We start from the raw sequence: 21289 nt of genomic DNA, 5'->3' as shown, positions 1-21289 counted from the left end.
ATACTAATCAACAATAATTTTAACAATGCAAGTCGGCATGGAACTGTAGTCTGAACCTCTGAACAATAAAAATATTTTTATTTTGAATTTAGATTTTTTATAATATTGTAATAAGTAGTATCGAATTGATATAATTATAAATAATAAATATACAATATATTAGTTTACCATCTAAACATGGGGCCGCTAAAAAGTTATTTTCCCGGACCGGCCCAAAGTTCCAATCCGTCCCTGTTTGTAAGGATATAAATATATAATATATTTATATTAGGTATAATCTGATATTCTGATGGTACATGATATTTTAAATTATTTGTGATGTATGCTATTGTAATGTCATAGCGTATTATATAGTAACTTCTAATGCTCCTATTGGTACTTCTTATGCATATTGTTATTTACGCATACCATTATATTAATATATTGTTGATATTATTATATGATATATAACATTTTCCTGTTTTCGATGATCGTTTTGTTTCTGCGGTTAGACTGTGTTGGACTTGGGATGTGTCATAGTGACGTAGTTACGCAGTGGTTCAACCAGGGGAGGGGTTTGGGGGGGGGGGTTGTAGCACCCACCGAAATGTTTTAAAAGTCAAATATTTCAGAGTAAACACCTTTTTCTTTTTGTTAATTAATTTTTTTTATATGAATACCCCCCCCCCCCCCACACGGTAAATATAACCTAGTTATACCATTAGAAGCTACGTATTTTTTTTATTTATATACATAGACTTATAGTTCAACAAGAAAACATTTATTCATTTAATGGTTAGCTAACATTTTCTGGATCAATTATATATAGGCCACTTAATCATGCTTAAGAGTAGAGGTCGTTGGATCACACATTTTTTAGTTTAATGGCAGTTGCTCATTTTCAATAACTCAATAATGCAAATTAAGTTGATCTGAAAATTAGGTACCAGATGCATATAAATAATGATTTATAGTTAAATGCACATTAGGAAGTTGATTCAAATTGCCGAAACGATTAAAAACTACATTTTAACTGTTTTGTTCAAATGCGCCAAGACTATCTTTTTAGTTTTGACTTCATTCGTTTTCACTTTTATTTGTTATATTGCAAGTTTCTTAAATCAAAAATGCATTTTATAATAAAACCTGAACACTAACAAGTAACAATAGTATACCCTTTTGATGCAAATAAAATCAAAGTAATAATACTTAAAAATCTAAATCTATTTTTTCATGTGATAGGACTATTATTATCGCTAATTCGCTGTCCTCTGGTGGTGCACAAGTACGGACGTTGTCTGCATTGAACGTGATTGTTACCTCTAGGAGAACTCGTCACCACCTCGGCGGTCTTAGGGGTTGTGCTGCAGGCGGTGACGGTGTCCCTGCATGCTTCCGGTTTCGCGTCATCGACGCGTCGACAGTCGGAAACGTTTCGGGCGAATAACGATGTGGCGCTGGACGCTCCGCATTGCTTTCATCAGTAATCGCAGACCACGTCTGACAAGCGACTGCGGCGCGAGTGGACGTCGTTGCTGAACGGATCGGTTGCCGCCGTCTCTGGGACAGCCATCATTACCGATGGCATTCGCTTTGGCTGATCTGCAGCCGCACGGTTCGCCCAATCGGAACAGGCCGCACGCCAGCGTCCTAAGCACCGGCGACAGGACGCACACGCCGACCATGAACGTGGAAAACGGGGCAAACGCGTTGTAAGCGGCCGCCAAAACGATCCGGGCTGTGGCCAGGGCGATGATGGTGGCCGCGCACAGGCCGTGCAACAACACGTACCGATCTTCCTGTCGCTCTCGTTCCGCGCTGCCGTCGCGAGCGCCGCCAAAGTCCGTATTCGCGGCCGGTCGAATTATCTGCAGCTCGGCTGCAGCGTCACCGATGCCGTCGTCTTCTACTGATCCTTCGCACACGATCATCTCGCGAATTGCCGGGCGCACAATGCCGCGACAATGACGACGACGGCCGCAGAGTATATCATATATTTTTCGATTAATGCGCGCGCACGCTTATGCCCGTGCACGCGCGTATAACATTAATAATAATGTCATATATTTTATAAGGCCGAACGCGGCGGCCCATTAATTATTATCGACGTACTCAGATGGTATACTGCAATTTATTGTTGTGATTCATTCACGAGCACGTGCTCATGCGTTATAAAAATATATTCCGTCGATCACGGTCCTCGCCGGACACTTTTCTAGGGGGGGGGGGGCGAGATTAATTTAAAAAATAAATGAACATTTTTTTCCCATGTATGCATCATTTTAAAAGTAATCTTTGTTTACTAAATTGGCGCGTTACAGCTGATAATGCTTTGGAAAACAAATTTTAGGGGGCGAAAGTACCACTCGTCTTTCCCTAATATTATTACCTATATATATGTAGGGCTGGGATTTGTATGTAAATACATTTTTTAAGTAAAACATGATAAATTAATTATTGCAAATGATAAATTCGTTTCACGTAATTGGCAATAAAATAAGACATATTTTATTTTACACATTTTTACATATTTCGTCATAAATACATATTTTTACATAATATTTTGTAAAATTCTCGCCTTTTTTTACGAATTTCGTAAATCTTGACAATTTTGGTGGTTTAATAATATTTTAAATTTATATTTCGATAATGGTACTTGGCAAATTTTAAGTGTATCATAATGTATATAGGAAATAAGTAGGTTAAAATAAATATTAATAACTTGATTTTAGTTATCTTATCTGTTTCTGTTCGATAACCATTAACCATACCTTAATGATTATACTTTATGTATACAGCAGAGTGAAATCCATGACTTACCAGCTTTTTTATTTTAAACTACATATTTTGGCAATTTTAATTACATATATATATGTACATATTTTTGGTTTTATATTACTTATAAATCCCAGCCCTACCTTTATGTTTTGTTTATGCTTAAAATTTGTTAAATAATATTATTTATTAGTATGTCCACATTAGAACTTTTTTTTCTTTTTGTAACAAAGAAGTAAAAATTAATCGTATTAAGAATAAAAATAGGAAATACACCGTATAGACTTCAATGATGCGTGCATTATATTGCGTTGTCAGGGAGATATCGACGTTTATTGCGTGTCACATATATTTATCATTTGTTTAAATGTAATACATATTATAATATATTATATTGTGGATATTAAATGTAAAAAAAAAAATGATCTTTAATGTTATATTATAAAACGTACAAATAATTATGTGTAGTATTATGTACTACGGACTAGCGTGCCACATTGCTTAGTTCACGGTCAACTAGGTAATACATAATATTATGTAAATAACACCTGAGTGTGGAACACCTTACCAAGGGGACGGTTAATTAAACATAATAACAATAGTAGATTATGGGATGCATAGGAAGGTGAGGCAATAATTAGTATAGTCGTAATTAAGCGATTCGTGGAAATATGTAACATTTAAAAAAGTTATAAACGTGTAAGGTAACGGATATAAGGGGTATTATATTATAGATGGGCGTTGTGCAGTATATACACGGGACGCAAGGTTCATGGACAAGAGTTCCGGGAAACGATGGTCGGAACATGAATATTTCGACATAATGATTGAATAAGAGTTGTTATAGGCATGTAACTATTATTGATAATGCGGCTGCACGGGATGCGCTCTTTCCTGGAGCGCGGGAAGTCGGCATTTCCGTTGGTAGTTGGCGGTTACCTGCAGCATCCGTATATAGGAACAGAAATGATACCGCCGCATATGGGCTTAGAGGAGTAGAGGCCCGAAACGGCCTGTATTCAGACGTGATTTGACAAAGAGCATCAGGGCACCTTCACGCTACTTTGTTTTCTGATTAATTAATTTGTACTTAGAATGATATTCGTGCAGCATAATATTTGGACTTGGAACATAAACGAGTCAAATCGAATATTTTCACCGATCGAATTATTTAAGTCTCGCCTGTTTTGAAAAAAATAACTTTACTTTGCAATCGTATTAATGAATAAAAGTACATCTATTATCGTGGTGTACAACTTAAAACGGATGAGAATTTGGTAAAATAAGATGGGAAAATATAAGATTAATATAAAGTTTAAAGTACAGCAGGCATAATAAATTCAACTTTGCTGGGTTAATGGTAACCCGTGAATCGAGATATTCTCTATTTATTTTTTGAATAATTATGTCCATGCTATACCCATGATTAATATTTATAAATATAAAATAAATAATAAAAATTAAATAAATACAAATATAAGTTTATTTATATAAAAATTGAGAATAAATTAGGTTGAGATACAATACAATAAAATAAAAATAGTAATAAAATATTCCTTTTGAGCATTTTAGTGATTTAACAATAATTAAAAAAAATCCACAATAATTTGTGACGCATAAAAACAATAATGTTTTACTTCCGTTTAAAAAATCTCGTCGTTAAATTACTTATTGGCGCTTCGACCACCAAGAATAATACTAAGCCAAATAAATAGCTTTTCAATGCGTCATACAACCAGGCATCCACCTAAAAAAAAAAAAAATGCGATTACAAAATTAATAGAAAATACAATAATTATTTTAAAATGTATTAGTGATTTTGATATGTTGATTGTATTATGCTAATATTCGAATAATGATTTCCGTCTTACCAAAGTTTGTTTTGAAAGATAATTTGGAAATCTCATTCGACTCTGTGATATCATCATAATAGTGAGGTTGACTAAGAAAACGGAATACGAAAGTCTTCCCATTGTTACCATTAATCTATTACTGAGTAATTTTGTTAGTAGTAGTCCTGAAAACAGTACACAATTCATGGTATGAAAAAGATTTAGTTTACTTTTACGCCATTTCAACTTCGATGCCGATACCCCACGGGACTAGTTATTTATGGTCAGATTTGCTTTTTTTTTTTTAATTTTAATACGTATTTGCAATATTTGCATATCAATATGTATATTATTCGGAAAATCACGTCCATTAAATTCTATGAAAAACAATTAGTCATTGGATAGCTTAATTTATGAGATTTTCTGAGAGTAATGAATAAAAAAAAAAGTTTTTGAATAGATTAAAGAACGGCGAAAGAGTAAATATTACCGAAACTTATATTTCTATTCATGTGAAAAAAGTGGTAATCGAGTCGAATAGTAATCGAAAATCGAAATACAATGAATTATGGAATACATCAATAACTCGAATCGGTTGGAAACATAATGTAAAATCTTGCAATAAATTTTTTTTCGAGCAAAAAATGTAAAGACTAACAATAACTATCTAATGCCGTGTAAACAAAATTTAACTTACCATAACCACTTGTGAAATGGCAAGTAAGTAACCAGGAAAATAGTATGACCCATGTACAATGATTTAAAGTTGAGTATAGAGCTTGTTCTAATAGATAATAAGGTCTATCCCTCTCATAAAATATAGTTCCATAAAACTGAACCCATAAACAGATCACGGCAACAGTGAATGTCCCTAAGTGTACAGTAATCTAAAATATCAAACATTTAAATTTATTGTTTCAGTAATTCATAAACAATTTTTTATAAAACATATTAAGTTAGTATAGATAATTAGATACTTACTTGCGAAAATTTTACTTTGTTTTCCTTTAGTTTTTCAATGATTATACCTGTTGCTATACCTATAAAAAAAGGGAAAGCTCGCACGTAACTTGCTCTGTACGACTCATTAAATGTTACAGAATATCTTGTGTTTTCTAAGAATCTGAAAATGATTTTCTATTTAAAACCCTTTATTAGAATTCAATAATAAATTGTCTTTTAATTATTCAAAGGTCTAAACATAAACAACGCTAAAAACTAAGCGTTCGATCTTAAATTTATCATGCACTTATTAATATTTATTTAATTATTTTGATTAGCACAATAATACCAAGTATACAAACGTCTTGAGTAGGTATAGTAAAGTAACAGTGTCATTAGGTAGTTACTCAAAATGAGTATGTCACATCATTGATTGATTTGTAATTTTAGTGTTATATTATAAATTTAACTCACGGAATAAGTATTTTAATTATGCCTTCCCTCTTTGTCATTATCGTGATTATAAATGGCACAGATATCGATACACCAAGCACTGCAATTAACAATCCGATCCCGAATTTAATGTTCTTCGCGTAAATGTAAACAATAATGATGCCAAGTATGCAAAACTGAATATCACACGATATGTACCAACTGATTATGAGACACTGCAATAGTTGTGCACAATCAACAATTAGAAATTTACGATTTTACACGTTCTTACTCATATGGTACTGCCTAATTTAAATAATATTATTTAATATAATAGTGTATGTATTTTATTTATTCTCCAGATAGAAAATGATTCCTCCTCGCAACTGAACAATGATGATATGTATATGTAGCTTATAATATTATAATGTATATGCACTAAGATTGGTCATTAAATTAAAATAAAATAATAGTAAAATGTTGTTGAGTACTCACTTCATACTTGGAATCAATCAAATTACTTATGAACAACATATTCGTCCACCAATAGTTTTTACATATTTCGGCTTCGTCCCAGGTTCTATAAGGCCATAGTGGGCCGTTTCCGAGGTGAGGCAAGATGTGAGCCGTGAACGCCATTATCACACAATAAGCCGGTAATATTCTAAAATCATTTTAGAATAATATATTGTTATGATGGCTAATGGGAATGCTTATTGGACTCGGGGCGTCAGGAATATAGCAATAACATCGGTGTAATTATAACAGTTGAAAGATATATATTTACATTGCATATATAGGTAGGTACAATTTATTATACAGTGAGACCTCATTAATCCGGACTTCACATAATCTGTAAGTCGTTTATAATACGTAAATCATTCAAGTTTATGACGTCAAATAAACATGAAAACGAGTCGAATGTAATGATTATAATACAATTATGCACTTTTAGGTTTAATATTGTTAGATATAGACTAAAGTATTGTAAGTATAGTATAATATCCTATACAATTATTTTAAATTTATAATTTACGATTCTTTGTTATTTTGATTGATTCGGATGACCTAGGAGTAGGACCCAATTACTCTGGATTAATGAAGATCTACTGTACTATTGAATATGTCCGACGCTTGGCTAATGTAGTTGCCAGTTGGCAACGGCTTTTCGTTGATGATGAAATTTCGAACTTCAGCCACTAATACTTAACATTAACTCGCAACTATTATGATCACTGCAATTATCTATTATCCGTACTCCAATAATAAAATTATTAAATACATTTTATTTTTAAATATACACGAAAAACAATTCGTAATTTTTTCTTTTATTTATTGAAAGTACGAAAAATAACTTTAAAATATGGAAAATTACTTAAAAAATGCAAGAAAATTTAAAAAAAGAATGCATCTAGTTTTAACAGTGTAAACTGAATCTCATTTTAAAGTATTTTACAAGACGTGAACAAATTCGTGTTTTCAAGTTAATTTCTAGTCGTTAATGATAATTATGATGAATATAAAATCCTTGTTCCATGCTTGTTTTTAATTTGGCGGATATTCTTTAGTGGTTTTTAGCCAATTACAGTTGAACTGTAATGGTTGTATAATATTAGGGTAATAAAACACCAACAATTAAATTATTAATATAATATTATTTGACATTTATAATGTTTTATTTTTATAATGTAATTGAAATTGTTTGATCTAATTCAATTCGTGATTCATCACGAATCATGGAGTAGTACTGTAAATGGTATGCGGAAAAAACGCCCAGAAAATAACCTAATGGGAAAAAAGCCCAGAAATATAAATATAAATGTGAAGACATGTACCTACCTATATTCTACTTCTAATTTAGTAATTACCATATACTTAAAACAAACTATAATAATATACATATTGTAATGAAAATAATAGTTAATTGTTATTCGTGTAAAATATAGATTGTAAATAAAATTAAAATATAAATATCAACACAATATTATTTATGTCATGATTAGAATTTACAAGACGACTAACTCATAGCTTCCTCGTGAGGCGCGAAGACCTTGCTCATTGCTTAACCTGCGGGGAAGGTCTAAACCATCAAAGACATCCTCCCACACTGCTATTACTATACCGATACCAGAACTTCTCTAAATATTCCGGATCACCTATATGAAGCATATCATAACGTTTCTACAAAGAACTAAACTTTGTAACCTTATATAATTATATTGTCTTTTTTTCGTTTTCTATCTTTCTCTTCCTTGTATAATACTCTCAAACCTACCACAATGTAATAATTAAATTATATATAGTTTAATAATGTATCTTTAAAATGTAAGCCATTAACTTTAGCTGTAGTGACTTAAAATAAATAATAATAAAGAAAAATAAGTTGCAAGTCAGGAAACATATTAAGTAATAATAAGTAGTATATACAGGGCGATTTTTTTATCATGAACCACTCATTATTTCAAAAAGTATCAATGTTTTTGAAAATATTTTTTTACAAAGTTTCATGTTGTTAAAAAAACAACGTTTTTATAAAAAAATTATATTTTTTAATATTTTTTATCCTTATAATTTTTTAAGTTTTTTACTTTTTTGAATGGCAACCTAGAGTTTTAATTTCATATTCCAAAGCAGAATATTTTTCTAAATATTTTGATACGTAAAAGTCGAATTTTGGACGAGTAGTTTATGAGTTATAAGTATTTAAAGTTTAGATTGGCGGAGTGGAGTGGTACGGGGTTACCCCGCAAAATGTTTGTCCACTACTCCGCTTGTCTAAACTTTAAATACTTATAACTCATGAACTACTCGTCCAAAATTCGATTTTTACGTATCAAAATACTTAGAAAAATATTCTGCTTTGGAATATGAAATTAAAACTGTAGGTTGCCATTCAAAAAAGTAAAAAACTTAAAAAATTATAAGGATAAAAAATATTAAAAAATATAATTTTTTCATAAAATCGTTGTTTTTTTAACAATATGAAACTTTGTAAAAAAATATTTTAAAAAACATTGATACTTTTTGAAATAATGAGTGGTTCATGATTAAAAAATCACCCTGTATAGTCATACTAAAATTTATACGAAAATTACACAACTATATAAATAATAATATAATAAGTTCATATAATACAGTTGGTAGTATACTATCGGAGTAGTATATTATATTTATATAACAGATAATAATAAAAGAAAATCTTAAAATTTCAAATATAAATAATTATAAGTCTGAACACCTATGACTAATGCTTATCTATATTAATCATATATGTATACCTAGGTATGTATGTATAAGTAAGCCAAGTATGGTAAACAAATATAAATATACTTATAATATTAGTTTGTAATACATATAAATATAATATAAATTGAAGTACAGAAACATTTTTACAGTTGATAATCGACAGAATTTTTCAAGGAGCAATGTCATTATTTGAGGAGATATTTTCTCGATTTCAAAAATTTTTTGAAAAGCCATGGAGGTTTATGCAGCAGCTCAACCCCTCCCCCGGGTACCTATGATTGCAAATAATTTACATATACTGTAGTAGTATGTTTTTTTAGTAATAACTGTAATAAGGTTACATTATAACTGCGGTATAATAATCAATAGAAATTATTTTTATTTTTTGATGGGGAGGGGGCAGCAAATACTTCTGTTGTATCTCCAATAAATATACCACTAAAGACTATTCACTTGTATTAGTGGTCGGCTGAAGTCAGAAAGTTGTCAATAGCCAAAAGCCATGAGCAAAGTTAACATTAACTACGCATCGGACATTTCCGTAATACTCAATGCGTTTTTTTTTTTCATAACATAATATAATAAGAATCACCGTATTTGTTTTATTATTATTGTGTACGATTGTTCAATTAAATTATAATTAATTTTATTTTTTATACAATGTAGAGGGTTTTACCTGATGATTCTGTAGATAATTGGCCTACCAATATTTGCCAAAACTGGTACCTTTTGCGATTTTCTATAAATCGGTATTAATGTCGTATAAATCAGAAAACCAGTTAAGAAAAAAAATGGATCAGTTAAGTTCATACTAGTCAAATAAAGACCGTTTCCCTTGAGATACATCTGTAATCATACATTATTATTTATTGTTTTATTTTTACGGATATACAATATTCCAAAAATACACAAAATGTTGTAAATTTATTAAATAAAAACTTCAAGCAACATTTAAAGTTTGGAAATTTAATCAGATTAAAATCGGTTTTAAGAGGACTCCACACTCGCATGCGTTTTCTCCGTCTTACGAACGTAGAACATGACAAAAACTGTACTTGCGTGGGACAACTGTTCTACCTCGGTATTTTAAAATTATCAAAATTCCAAAACTCATATCCATATATAAGAATTTTATCTGTGTCATAGCGTTGTTATTTTTTGATGGTACAAACCGATAATTTTTAATAATTCAATAAAAAAATAAAATATAATTTTTTTTTCTTAAGCCAATAACTTTAATTTATATTTATGGTATTAAAAAAAAAAGTAACGACGCTATGACACAGATAAAGTTAGAGAAATGTGGAATTTTGATAATTTTATTTTACTATAAACACTGAGGGAGAACAGTTGTTCCGCGCAAGTACAGTTTTTACTATGTTCTTTGTTCTACGTTTGTAAGACGGAGACAACGCATGCGGTTGTGGGGTCCTCTTAAACACAGTTTAAAATTTGAAAAAATATAAACAATCATTTAAACAAATCTTTAAGAATTGACGCTTTTTTGTAAATTTAGCTACACTCAATTATTCAAAATATAAAACTGACTATCATGCTTTTAAAATTTTAATTTAATTTCCCCCCTCCACCTTCATATTGACATTTAATTAAAAATATCTATAAATAATAACGTCTCAACTTACGTTTTCTAGGAATTTAGGATTACTGATTGGATTTCCAACTAGATACATAAATCTGTGACCCAATAAAATCATCATCATCAGAAATGCTTTCCAACCATTCAATATATTAAATTCGTTTTCTTTGTTGTATTTAAATAATATTTTTAATGACTGAATAAAAGAAAATGTGTAAAAAAATGATTTTGGGACTTCTCCTGGAAGGTTAAAAAAACATATGAAATACGTGATATATGTTAATTTTAATTAATTGTTAAGAATAATCGTATAAACGTAAAAAGTATGTTACTAACTTTCGTTTTCTTTCTTCTTTCGTTGGCGAGATATTGCTATATAATGATGAGCTGTTGAAACGCCACAAATCAGAAAAATCAATCCAAAAACCAAGCTACAGCAATAAAACAAAAAACGGGTAAGTGATGGATGCCACTCGGCTGTACACAGTAGGTTACAAGTGGGTTACAGTAATGGATGGTATTAAATTTGAATTCAATGATATAATATAATTTTATACGAACAACGTTTATGAGTATAGAGACAGTTTGTCAGTCTAGAATTATTTTATACCATATTAATTATTTTGTTATTATTTCAAAAAACATAGTGTAGGGACTTACGTAAAATGAATTCAAAATTAATCAAAACAGATTCATTATAAATGTACCCGCGGGCCGACCCACTCAGTCATGGTCATTCATAGAATATACGATATACTATAAATTATTAGTATAAGACATAAGTCATTAATGACATTAACTATTACAATATTAGAATATAAAGTATACTCTAGCAATTTCAATTTTCAAGTACCCACGAATAATATTTTTAAATTACATCAGTATAATTAAAATTGTTATTCTAAGTTTTTAATATGTAATTCCATCCAAATTCAAACTTAAAATAACTAAAAAGAATCTGTGTTTGTATACTTTTTAGATTTTTTTCGTTGCAGAATTAACTTACTACTTACGTGAAAATTTGTTTTAAATTTTAAATCCTTAGATATAAAAGTTTTAAAGATTCAAGTACCTACCCATGAAAAATATATTTAAATTACTAAAATATTACTAAAATCGTTGTTCTTGGTTATTTAATATGCAATTTCACCCGAATCGAACTTAAAATAATGACTATACAAAACAATTGTGCCTATATTATATTCCTAAGATTCATTAGTTACATAATGATTAATGAACTACTGACGTGGAACATTGATACTTTTTTAACTACTAAATAATTGTTTTAAAATTTCAAAATTTCAAATTTCAAAAAAAATTGTGCGTATGTATTTTTAATATTTTTGAACTGCTATTATAAAAAATATATCAGGAACCTTGAATTAAATTTTCAAGTTTGACACAATGAATAAAATTTTATTGATATTTACAGAAAAAAAAAAACTAAAATAACTAAGTCCGTAAACAGTATTGTGTACGCAGATATAAAAAAAACCCTCACATCATCGTAAAATCAATACATTCATTGCTTTTGCTTCGTTTAGAATCTTAAAATTGATTAAAATGAATTAATTGTTTACTTTTTGATAAATTCAAATTCTTTTTGTTTGTGAGTAATTCTTGATTTTATGATTTATAAACTGAGCATATCGATATATCTATACTATCTTTTATAATTTATTAATTCATTTGGGTATTTGAATGCAACTTTTAGAGACCTAATAGACAAAGGATCCATTGCGATATCTCCTGAGATAATAAATATAATATCATATTTACATCACAAGGGCTACATGTATTTAATTTTTTAATTCAATTAAATTTTTTGGTAAAAAAGTAAAAAAAAAATATATTTATTAATTTTTGAAAAAAAGATACCTATTTTATAGTTTATTTTTCTGAATAGACCTTTCAACATTTTATTTCCATTAATCTCACGATTTTTAATATTTTTTTTAGTTTATAGATAAAACGGCAAAAACTGATTGTTTTTATTCGAGTAATACGGCTAATGGGTATATTCTCACGAGATGCCCTGTGTACACATATAAATGCATTTTTGTCTGTTTGTCTGTCCTTTATGCATTTTTAAACGGCTGGACCGATTGCGACAAAAGTTGTTACAGAGATATATTAGACATATGCGCAGAAATTAAGCTAAATTAAAAAGTGATAGGCCCAACCCCGGGAGGTGCTCGAACAGACATTTTGAGATTTACGATGGAAATTGTAGTTTATAGATGGTTGCTAATAGTGACGGTTGATTATTTATTTACTTAATATATTTTAACCGTTATCTGTCTGTATGTATAAAAATATATTGCTTGCGTAATCACAGGAAACGAATTTAACACACTGTTCGATACATATAAAAAGTAGGATTTTTAACTTTTTCAGCTGGTATATAATAAAAACGTCAAAAAATCAAATAATAATAATAATAAAAAAAAAAAACAATTACTTGGTTATGTAATATGCTGTATTGTAAGGATACATGTCTCCACTAACAGTGCACAAGAGTGGATTTACTTTAACAACGGCTTTGAACTGCTCTGGTAAAAACACCTTGTCCAATTCATTTTGCAATGATGTTTGAAGATCTGCTGCTGTACAAGAATTCGGAATGCAGATCCCTAAATTCAAGCTATTTCGTTGAACTTGGTCTGGATAATCCACCCACTGAAACGATACAGTTGCATACAAATCAATATTTTAAATGTCACTTTTACAGTTATATCACGTCATGTTAAAACAAGTAAATATTTGATTTTTAATATTTATCTAATTTTATTTGCTAAACGGAATCAATTAGCAATTGAACAGCTGAGTAGAAAAAAGATAATATTCAAAAAATACGAAAAATAAACTGAGTTTTAGCCATTTTGTAACTGAATGGCAAATTAATTTAATGATAAGCGTATATATACCTAAAGTATAATACTTTTAGCTTTGTATTTTACGCTGAGTGACAAAAATATTATTTTCCACTTATAAATAAACAGTTATTTTTTAATTTTCTGAATGTAGGATGTTGAGGAATATTATCCACAATTTTATTGATATTAATCACAATATACAGCCATGACTGACGGTATATCAATATTTTTTTTAAACCATTTAAGTATTTTAACATACCCCGAGTATTGTTTTCCATGCATGATTGTTGCCAAAATCGTCTAGATTTTTCGTTCTATTGAAACCATAATTTTTTCCCGACGGTGGAAATAGTTTGATTTCAGACAAACAATACTGCCCTCTTATCGGACGAAGCACATCGATACATTCGTCATAGACCCCCATTTGATATTTATTACCTGCCAGTATACCAACGGGATACCGGTTCCAGGATTCTGACACTGAAAAATAAATGTTTTATGAATTATGCGCATAAAATATGATATGAGCCATATAAGCATAGGTACATTATGTTTTAATATTTTGATTTAGCTATTCGCGCGATACACACTTTAGATCGTAATCTTAACATATTATATAATATTGTCATTTCCTGTCTCCTTATTAAATTGATTAATTAACGTTTAAAATATAAAATATTATTGCTTATAAGATACCAGAATTTTATATCGTTATTTCAATAGTGTTTTATGTATTTTTAAAATCCTTTGTCGTGCAATGACAATACGTGAAACATATATGTATACATTATATATAATATTATATTTCCAACCTGTATGAACAATGGTCCAATTTCGCCCATTGGTAATTATTTGCGCAGTACTATGTACCTGCCTTATTAGTTATTACCTATATCTATTATGGTTATTTATAAATAGGTGTAGAGATTATTACGGTATAATAGAGATAATAATTATCATCCGCTAAGCCGTAAATTCATATAAAAATAGTTAGGATAGCATGATAAAGGCTATCTGTAACTCAGTGGCGTATTTACAATTTTTGATTAGGGGGGGGGGGGTGTCATATCATAATAAAATAATTTATAGATTAGAAGATATAAAATACTTAAACTTAATTCAACCTATTTTTATATCAACTATAGTTATATTAGAATTAAAATTAAAAATCACAAATTGTATTATAAAATCTAGTTTTCTTTTTTTCTTTGCCAATTCATCAATAATTTAAGGTCTCCAGACGCATTCAATAATTCTTTGGGGGAGAGCTCTCCCCCCATAAATACGCCACTAGTGTAACTATTTATACATTATACATCTAGAATTCAATTTTAGTCGCTGCATTAAGCCCAAAGAAAAATTAGCAATAATATTCTCAGGTAAAGTAGTATAAATAATTATTATCTTAATTTGAATTGATTTGTCTGATAATACCATTATAATATGTATATAGATACAATATCAATTTGTAAATTTAATGCATTCAATTTAAAAATAAAAATAAAAAATACAAACAAATTAAGTTATAAAAAAGACTCAAAAAAGCCATGAATGGCGGAACTGTTGTCGGATACACGAACATATTTTAGTATAAATCAGTGTATGTTAATTAAATAATTATTTTTATAATTGTAAATACATTATCATTTATAATATTTATTTAACATATTCTACTAAAAAACAAAATTCTCTTCCGGGTAATTAATATATATATTTTACATTACAATTATTTTTTCCAACACAAATTAATTAAATGTTGTTGAAACTTAAGTAGTATTTGTTTTGTTCACATTAAAATGTATTTCGACATTTTATATACCTATATTTTACATAAATATAAATTATTATTTATTTTAATTAAATCATTACCTAGCTAATCCAAGACATGTTGGTACTACATTTTTATATTATTTCCTTTTAATATTTTATTTTTTATTTTTTTAAACATATTTATTTTAATTTGTACAATATGTAACAGAAATTTACAATAAACACAATGGAGGGTTATATAGTAGGTCGTGGTTGACTTGGTTGAAGAAGCTATTCAGTAATAGCACTTCATGGCGAGATAGTTATATAATATAATAATAAGACCTTTTAATATTAAAGTTTTTTTTCAGTTTGTTATAAACTTATTCAATAAACAAAAACAAACAATAGTATATAGTATGGTATTATATCAATATTACCATCAGTTTATACCAATCATGATGAGTTTATTTTGTTTATTTATTTTAGATAAATAAAATATTTTTAATGTCATTTTCGGTTTTTTGTTTCATCATAATGACTACAGTTGGATGCAATTTTCAACTTTATTGACATACAAATAAAGAAATTAAATATGGAATAATTATATATTATCATTAAATGAAAAACTTTTAATAATGAATGATTGCATAATATTATTTATTATTCACATTCGCTCATGATACAAAAATGTGTCTCATTTGCCATTTAATAAACTTAAACTTCATAAGTTTACAATCCTCACTCATACCTATCGTTGAAAATTAAGTGCAGGTTTTTAGTTTTTTAGACAAAATAACAACGGAAAAGAAAAAATACAACTTAGGTGCTTACAAATTTATATCTAAATTACACAATTATTCAACAAAACAAAACATTATGTACATTAGAAACTTGTATTTTTGTTTTTTTGTAGTGTTTTTTTATACATAACTCTATGCTTATCTAATTTGTGACTTTTTTAAAACAGAACAAATCCTGGAGTCACGAAAATTATTTTAACTACTATTCGATTTTTTAAGCATACCTTCAAATTTAAAAAACTATGTCATTTAGATATATCAGATAATTATTAATCGATGTACAGTGTACACAATATAATGTCTTATAGAGGTAATTTTTAATCAGTGTCTCAAAATCATAATTTTCCATGTGCAATGATTTCATTATTTTATAACTACCTTATAATATCGACATCGCACTGTTCATAATTATAATATGTTCTGTTGCTGAACATGTGAAGAGGACGTGATACCCACATTTGTTTTCTCCGTATTACATGTGCGTAACATAACAAATAATTTTTTATGCTCAGCAGATCACGTTTAACTCCGTTAGTTCTAAAATTAGAGTAAATTGACCTCTTATAAAATTTTAAGGTAAAAATATTATATAGACGAACTCGTGGGCTTTTTACTGTATTTTAATTTTGAAGCCAGTTATAAAATATATAAAATTATAAATATTTTGTACACCTTAACATACTTATAACTCGCTTCAAAATTAAAATATAGTAAAAAGCCCACTAGGTCGTCTAAATAATATTCTTACCTTTAAATATTATAAGAGGTCGATTCACTCTAAAATTTGCTATGTTACGCACTTGTAAGACGGAGACTACACATGCGACGTCCTCTTAAACGAGATCTGGTCTCTGTATTTGGTATTTGAACTATTACGAAAGTGAAAAAAATAAATTTTGTAGAACTATAGTTTAATATGTTCTGTGTTTTTACTTACTAGGTACTTATATGTTTATGACATAATTATAATTTAGAGAAGTAGTGATAATTTTTCGTTCTAAGTTATAATTAAAATAATTATAAAGTAGTTTGTTTTCTCACGTAGGTACTTAAAATTAATGTAATGATTAATGAACACCGAGTACTGAGGAATATTCATTTTACTTGCATGAATGTATTTCTATTATTTTTTATCTCTCTTATATAATAACTGAATCAAATTATACACTCGGAAAAATAAATTTCGTACACATCCTAGGTATTTTTTTTTAATTACGTAAATAAAGTTTTCGCTATTTTACATATTTTTCGATACATCTAGTTCAGAAAAATATTGCGATGGCTATTATTTAAACAAAACATCCGGGTATACATGGAAAAAAAATATAAAATTCGAGAACAAAATTATATTCCTGTAATTTCTAAAAATAGGTACATTAATTGTAAATTGATATATTGCAAGAAAATCTTTAAAAATAAAAATTATGAGGGATGCCCTTTAAAAAGTTTAACACGGTTTTCTTTTGTGCATTGATTTAACACGTTCGTTGTTCAATATTTCGTCCCATTCTTTATATATTTCTTCATTTGGGTGGATTATCTTCACATGTATCCGCCTATTCAAATTTAGTTTATGCGTTAAACCATAAAAAGTTGATAAATCTCTATATTTTTGCATCGTGTCATTATTAATACATAATAACGAAACTCTTCTTCAACCGAACTTGGATTTATTCAAAAATAATAGAATGGATATTGATTGACATAGAAAAAAATCCAATTTAACAAAGATATGTTTTTGGACTGAAAAGTACAATTTTCTAATCGATTTCGAGTCATCATTTTTGCTTTATTGTACCTAACCTATACGTTGCTCACTTGCAGTAGCGCCGATCATCTAATTCAAGTATATAACATATGCAATAATAGAAAAATATGTTTAATTTGTGCCTTGCGGGGAGGGGCGCTGTAAGACACTGCTGGGTACTGCACCCAAAATATACGTTTAAACGTAAACATATACGACTAAACATTAAATTACTTATTTTCGTACGGACATTTCCGCAGCCCCCCAATTTGAAAATTGTACATCAAAATATTACTGAGGGTTTGTAAGTCGTTTGTAAAGATTTGTAAAAACAAAATTTTCGTTTGTAAATAAAACCTCAAAAAGTTATACCTATTTCGTAGATGCTTTGATTTGTATCTAATAGTTAAACTATAAAAATAGGTGATCATGGGGGAGGGGCCTGCTTGATATACGACGATAATATTGTCATAGTATATTTTAAACACTTCGGCGTCACTGGTTGCCCATACAAATCGAAATAATATATATTACGTTACCATAGAAACCTCGTCAATATACATTTTTCGTCGTATGATTGAAATATTGAATTAAACTTTTTTGAGTTTCATTGAATCATTAGTATAGTCACTTTAGAACTCATCTTTATGAATAGAATTGTTTGGAATTTGTAATTATGAATTCGAATTACAAACTCAAAAATGTATCCAATATTAAAATGTCAAAGTTAAACTGTACGTTAGATGATCGTAGACGCTAACAAAGCCAAAGTTACAAGAGACGTAAATTACTCAAATACTTAAACAAGAAAATATAATACCCGCGATTTCGTAACTGTCGGCAACGAAGTTGTTTTCGCTAGAATTGTCAAACCAATGATATGTTCGATTACCATAATATATCCATAATATGATATATTATAAATATGAAAATACATAATACGTATATTATTATAAAAATTAAAGTCTGAAAATAATACGACTTGAGAGGGTGTGGCCCACCCCCATTATTACATCTATTTTGAAACTGAGCAATATTTTTAAAAACTATATCTATAATATATGAACATCGATTAAATGTTATTCAACAAGACAACAAACCAACAAACCATTCCCTAAATATAAAAATGCTATTTTTTGTAATAGGTTTTATTGGTTTTATTTTTGATGGGGGTCAACTAGACCCCTGCATGCTCTTACTTAAGGATTAAGAACATTGGTATTAAATTCTAACTCGATAAATCTAATATACTTAAAAATGCTGTTATTGCTAAGGTAATACTACATTTTAATCGGACTTATTACCATGATGTACAATCGTATAATAAAAAGTAACGTAGTATTACCTACATAATACGCACAATATATGTCGCAAGTCGCTGAAAAATAAATCAGCGACATATATTTATTTTGATCGACCGCACATGACACGATGATGATGATGCATGGTTAATAAATAATACGCATATAATCTCCAATAATGATATAATATAATATATGTATATGATACTCACTCCTAACAGCCCAACTGGTGTAGTTTCGTAAGTTGTTGTCGTAAATCTCGACATCTTTGCGGCACTCGGATGAGCTCCCTATGTGTCGCACGGTGAAATTCGCCAACGCTTGGTAGAAAAGATCAGAGACCCACGACCCAGGAATTCCGGTATCCTGAGCACTGGATACATCATTTAACGGTACAGAGGACTCGTTATTGGACAGTGCAAAGGACTCGTTATTGGACGCTGCTTGACCGTCGGAGTACTCGGTCGACACCAGAGCGATCAGCACGATCAAAACCACCGCGGGTGGGCAAAACGGCATTTCGAAGCCGTCCACGTATAATAATAATTATTGTTCCGATCTACCAGAGATTATAATAGAGACCCCTCAGACGAAAAATATTTGGTCCTGATGGTTTATTTTCCACACCACGTACGATGTATCTAGTAGTATAATAATATATAATATCAATTATTATTAATACTATTATTATTGTTCGCTTGCACTCGTACGTGCCTAATTATAGCGGTAAAATTGAGCGCATTCATAAAGTCTCAATACACTCGTATACTCGTCAAACATGAAAATTGGAATGTTACGTAAAGTTAACCGATAAAACTTGGATGAACGTCGTCGGTATCTGACGGTCAAGTGCGGAATAGTTATATAGTACGCGCACAGATATTATACGTGGTGGTAACGCGTGAGACAACCTTGCCAAAAACGACGAGGGAAGTAGAGAAATACATCCAAAGTGCATAAAAAAAAATATATGACAATATACATTTAGATTTTTAATAGTTTCCGTAATAAATACTTACTAGAAACTTATATGAAACTTCCAATCTTTAGCTACACAATTTAAACATAATGTCATATACATTTTCAATTACAAAATAATTTGAAAATGTTCGTCGTTTTGATGAACTTTATCAAGGTATAACTATATAATTGAAAAAGTTAATTTTCACGTAGTTATATTATGAAGTTCGAAAGTTCATTTAAATCAATATTGAAAATAATTCGTATGTTAATTCACATACCTGTAGGCTGTAGACTACTCATAACAGTCATAAGTTACAACTCATAACCAATTTGGTAATTGGGAACCAACTCTAGGGTTCTTTTTTTTTTTCTTTTTTTTTTTATTGATCTTAATATTAACATCGGTGACAAAGGTCATTGGTTACAATTAGCATTTACAATTTTTTTTTTTTTATATATTGTACAGTTTAGTTTTGCTTAAAAATTTGTTTGATGGTGTTTGCGTCTTGTCCAAATGCTGCGTCTAATGTGTTGGGTATGTTGAAGTTTCCGTGTTCATCTGTGTATTGGAGACATTCGGTGATTATTTGGTTGACTGTGAGTTCGGTTCCACAAGAAGTGCACCGTGGTTTTTCTCCTACTCGTAAGGTTCTATATTTGTAAAAGTACATTCCATTATTTGGATATCATACATAACCATACAACCGATCCAATTAGTTAATTTCAGTTTTCATTATATTCGTAAGCTCCGAGTATTACACAAGCACACTGGTTTTTTTTTAAGAGTTATAATGAGTTAAAATTAGATATTTCAATAAAATAAAGATTCAAACAACCCGGTTGTAAACTTGTAAATAAATAATAATGTTCGTTGATTATTAAGACTTGAAACATATATTTTTTTTAAAATTGTTTTAATGTTAATTAGATATTTAGATAATATGATGCGTTTGGTCGACCTTGGGTTAATCACGTATCAGCCAAATTTGCTATATACACCGTCTAAAAGAAATTGATATTTTCGTGAAAACAAACACGCACGCAGTG

The 21289-nt window shown here is 29.3% G+C and overlaps 2 protein-coding genes across 2 annotated transcripts; both read right to left on the bottom strand.

Annotated features, from left to right (window-relative positions):
- Window positions 1–1006: 1006 nt before the first annotated feature.
- On the bottom strand, window positions 1007–1959 carry LOC107166451 (uncharacterized). Its single transcript, XM_089227199.1, is given in 2 exon segments — window positions 1007–1364; window positions 1366–1959. Coding segments are annotated over 2 exon segments (699 nt in total). The 5' UTR covers window positions 1911–1959; the 3' UTR covers window positions 1007–1210.
- A 2260-nt stretch (window positions 1960–4219) lies between these two features.
- Window positions 4220–20136, bottom strand: LOC107166455 (nose resistant to fluoxetine protein 6-like). Its single transcript, XM_015515127.2, has 12 exons — window positions 19492–20136; window positions 13939–14159; window positions 13265–13482; window positions 11140–11234; window positions 10850–11043; window positions 9883–10052; window positions 6456–6624; window positions 6003–6196; window positions 5568–5709; window positions 5284–5473; window positions 4626–4771; window positions 4220–4501 (listed from the first exon to the last, which is right to left on the bottom strand). The coding sequence occupies exons 1-12, from the start codon at window positions 19796–19798 to the stop codon at window positions 4388–4390; spliced, it is 2160 nt and encodes a 719-aa protein (XP_015370613.2). The 5' UTR covers window positions 19799–20136; the 3' UTR covers window positions 4220–4387.
- Between the last annotated feature and the right edge of the window lie 1153 nt (window positions 20137–21289).

The sequence above is a fragment of the Diuraphis noxia genome, unplaced genomic scaffold, assembly GCF_037042655.1.
Source record: "Diuraphis noxia isolate RWA-SAM2 unplaced genomic scaffold, SU_Dnox_SAM2 contig0004, whole genome shotgun sequence".
Classification (NCBI taxonomy): domain Eukaryota; kingdom Metazoa; phylum Arthropoda; class Insecta; order Hemiptera; family Aphididae; genus Diuraphis; species Diuraphis noxia.
This window is presented reverse-complemented; position numbering and strand designations above follow the sequence as displayed.

Excerpts from the sequence above, each read along its gene's own strand:
- LOC107166455 (XM_015515127.2), bottom strand. The coding sequence starts at position 19,798 with ATGCCGTTTTGCCCACCCGCGGTGGTTTTGATCGTGCTGATCGCTCTG. Across the intron at positions 14,160-19,491 it reads CACCAGTTGGGCTGTTAGGA|TGTCAGAATCCTGGAACCGG; the intron begins GTGAGTATCATA and ends TTTATTTTTCAG. Across the intron at positions 13,483-13,938 it reads CATGGAAAACAATACTCGGG|TGGGTGGATTATCCAGACCA; the intron begins GTATGTTAAAAT and ends GTATCGTTTCAG.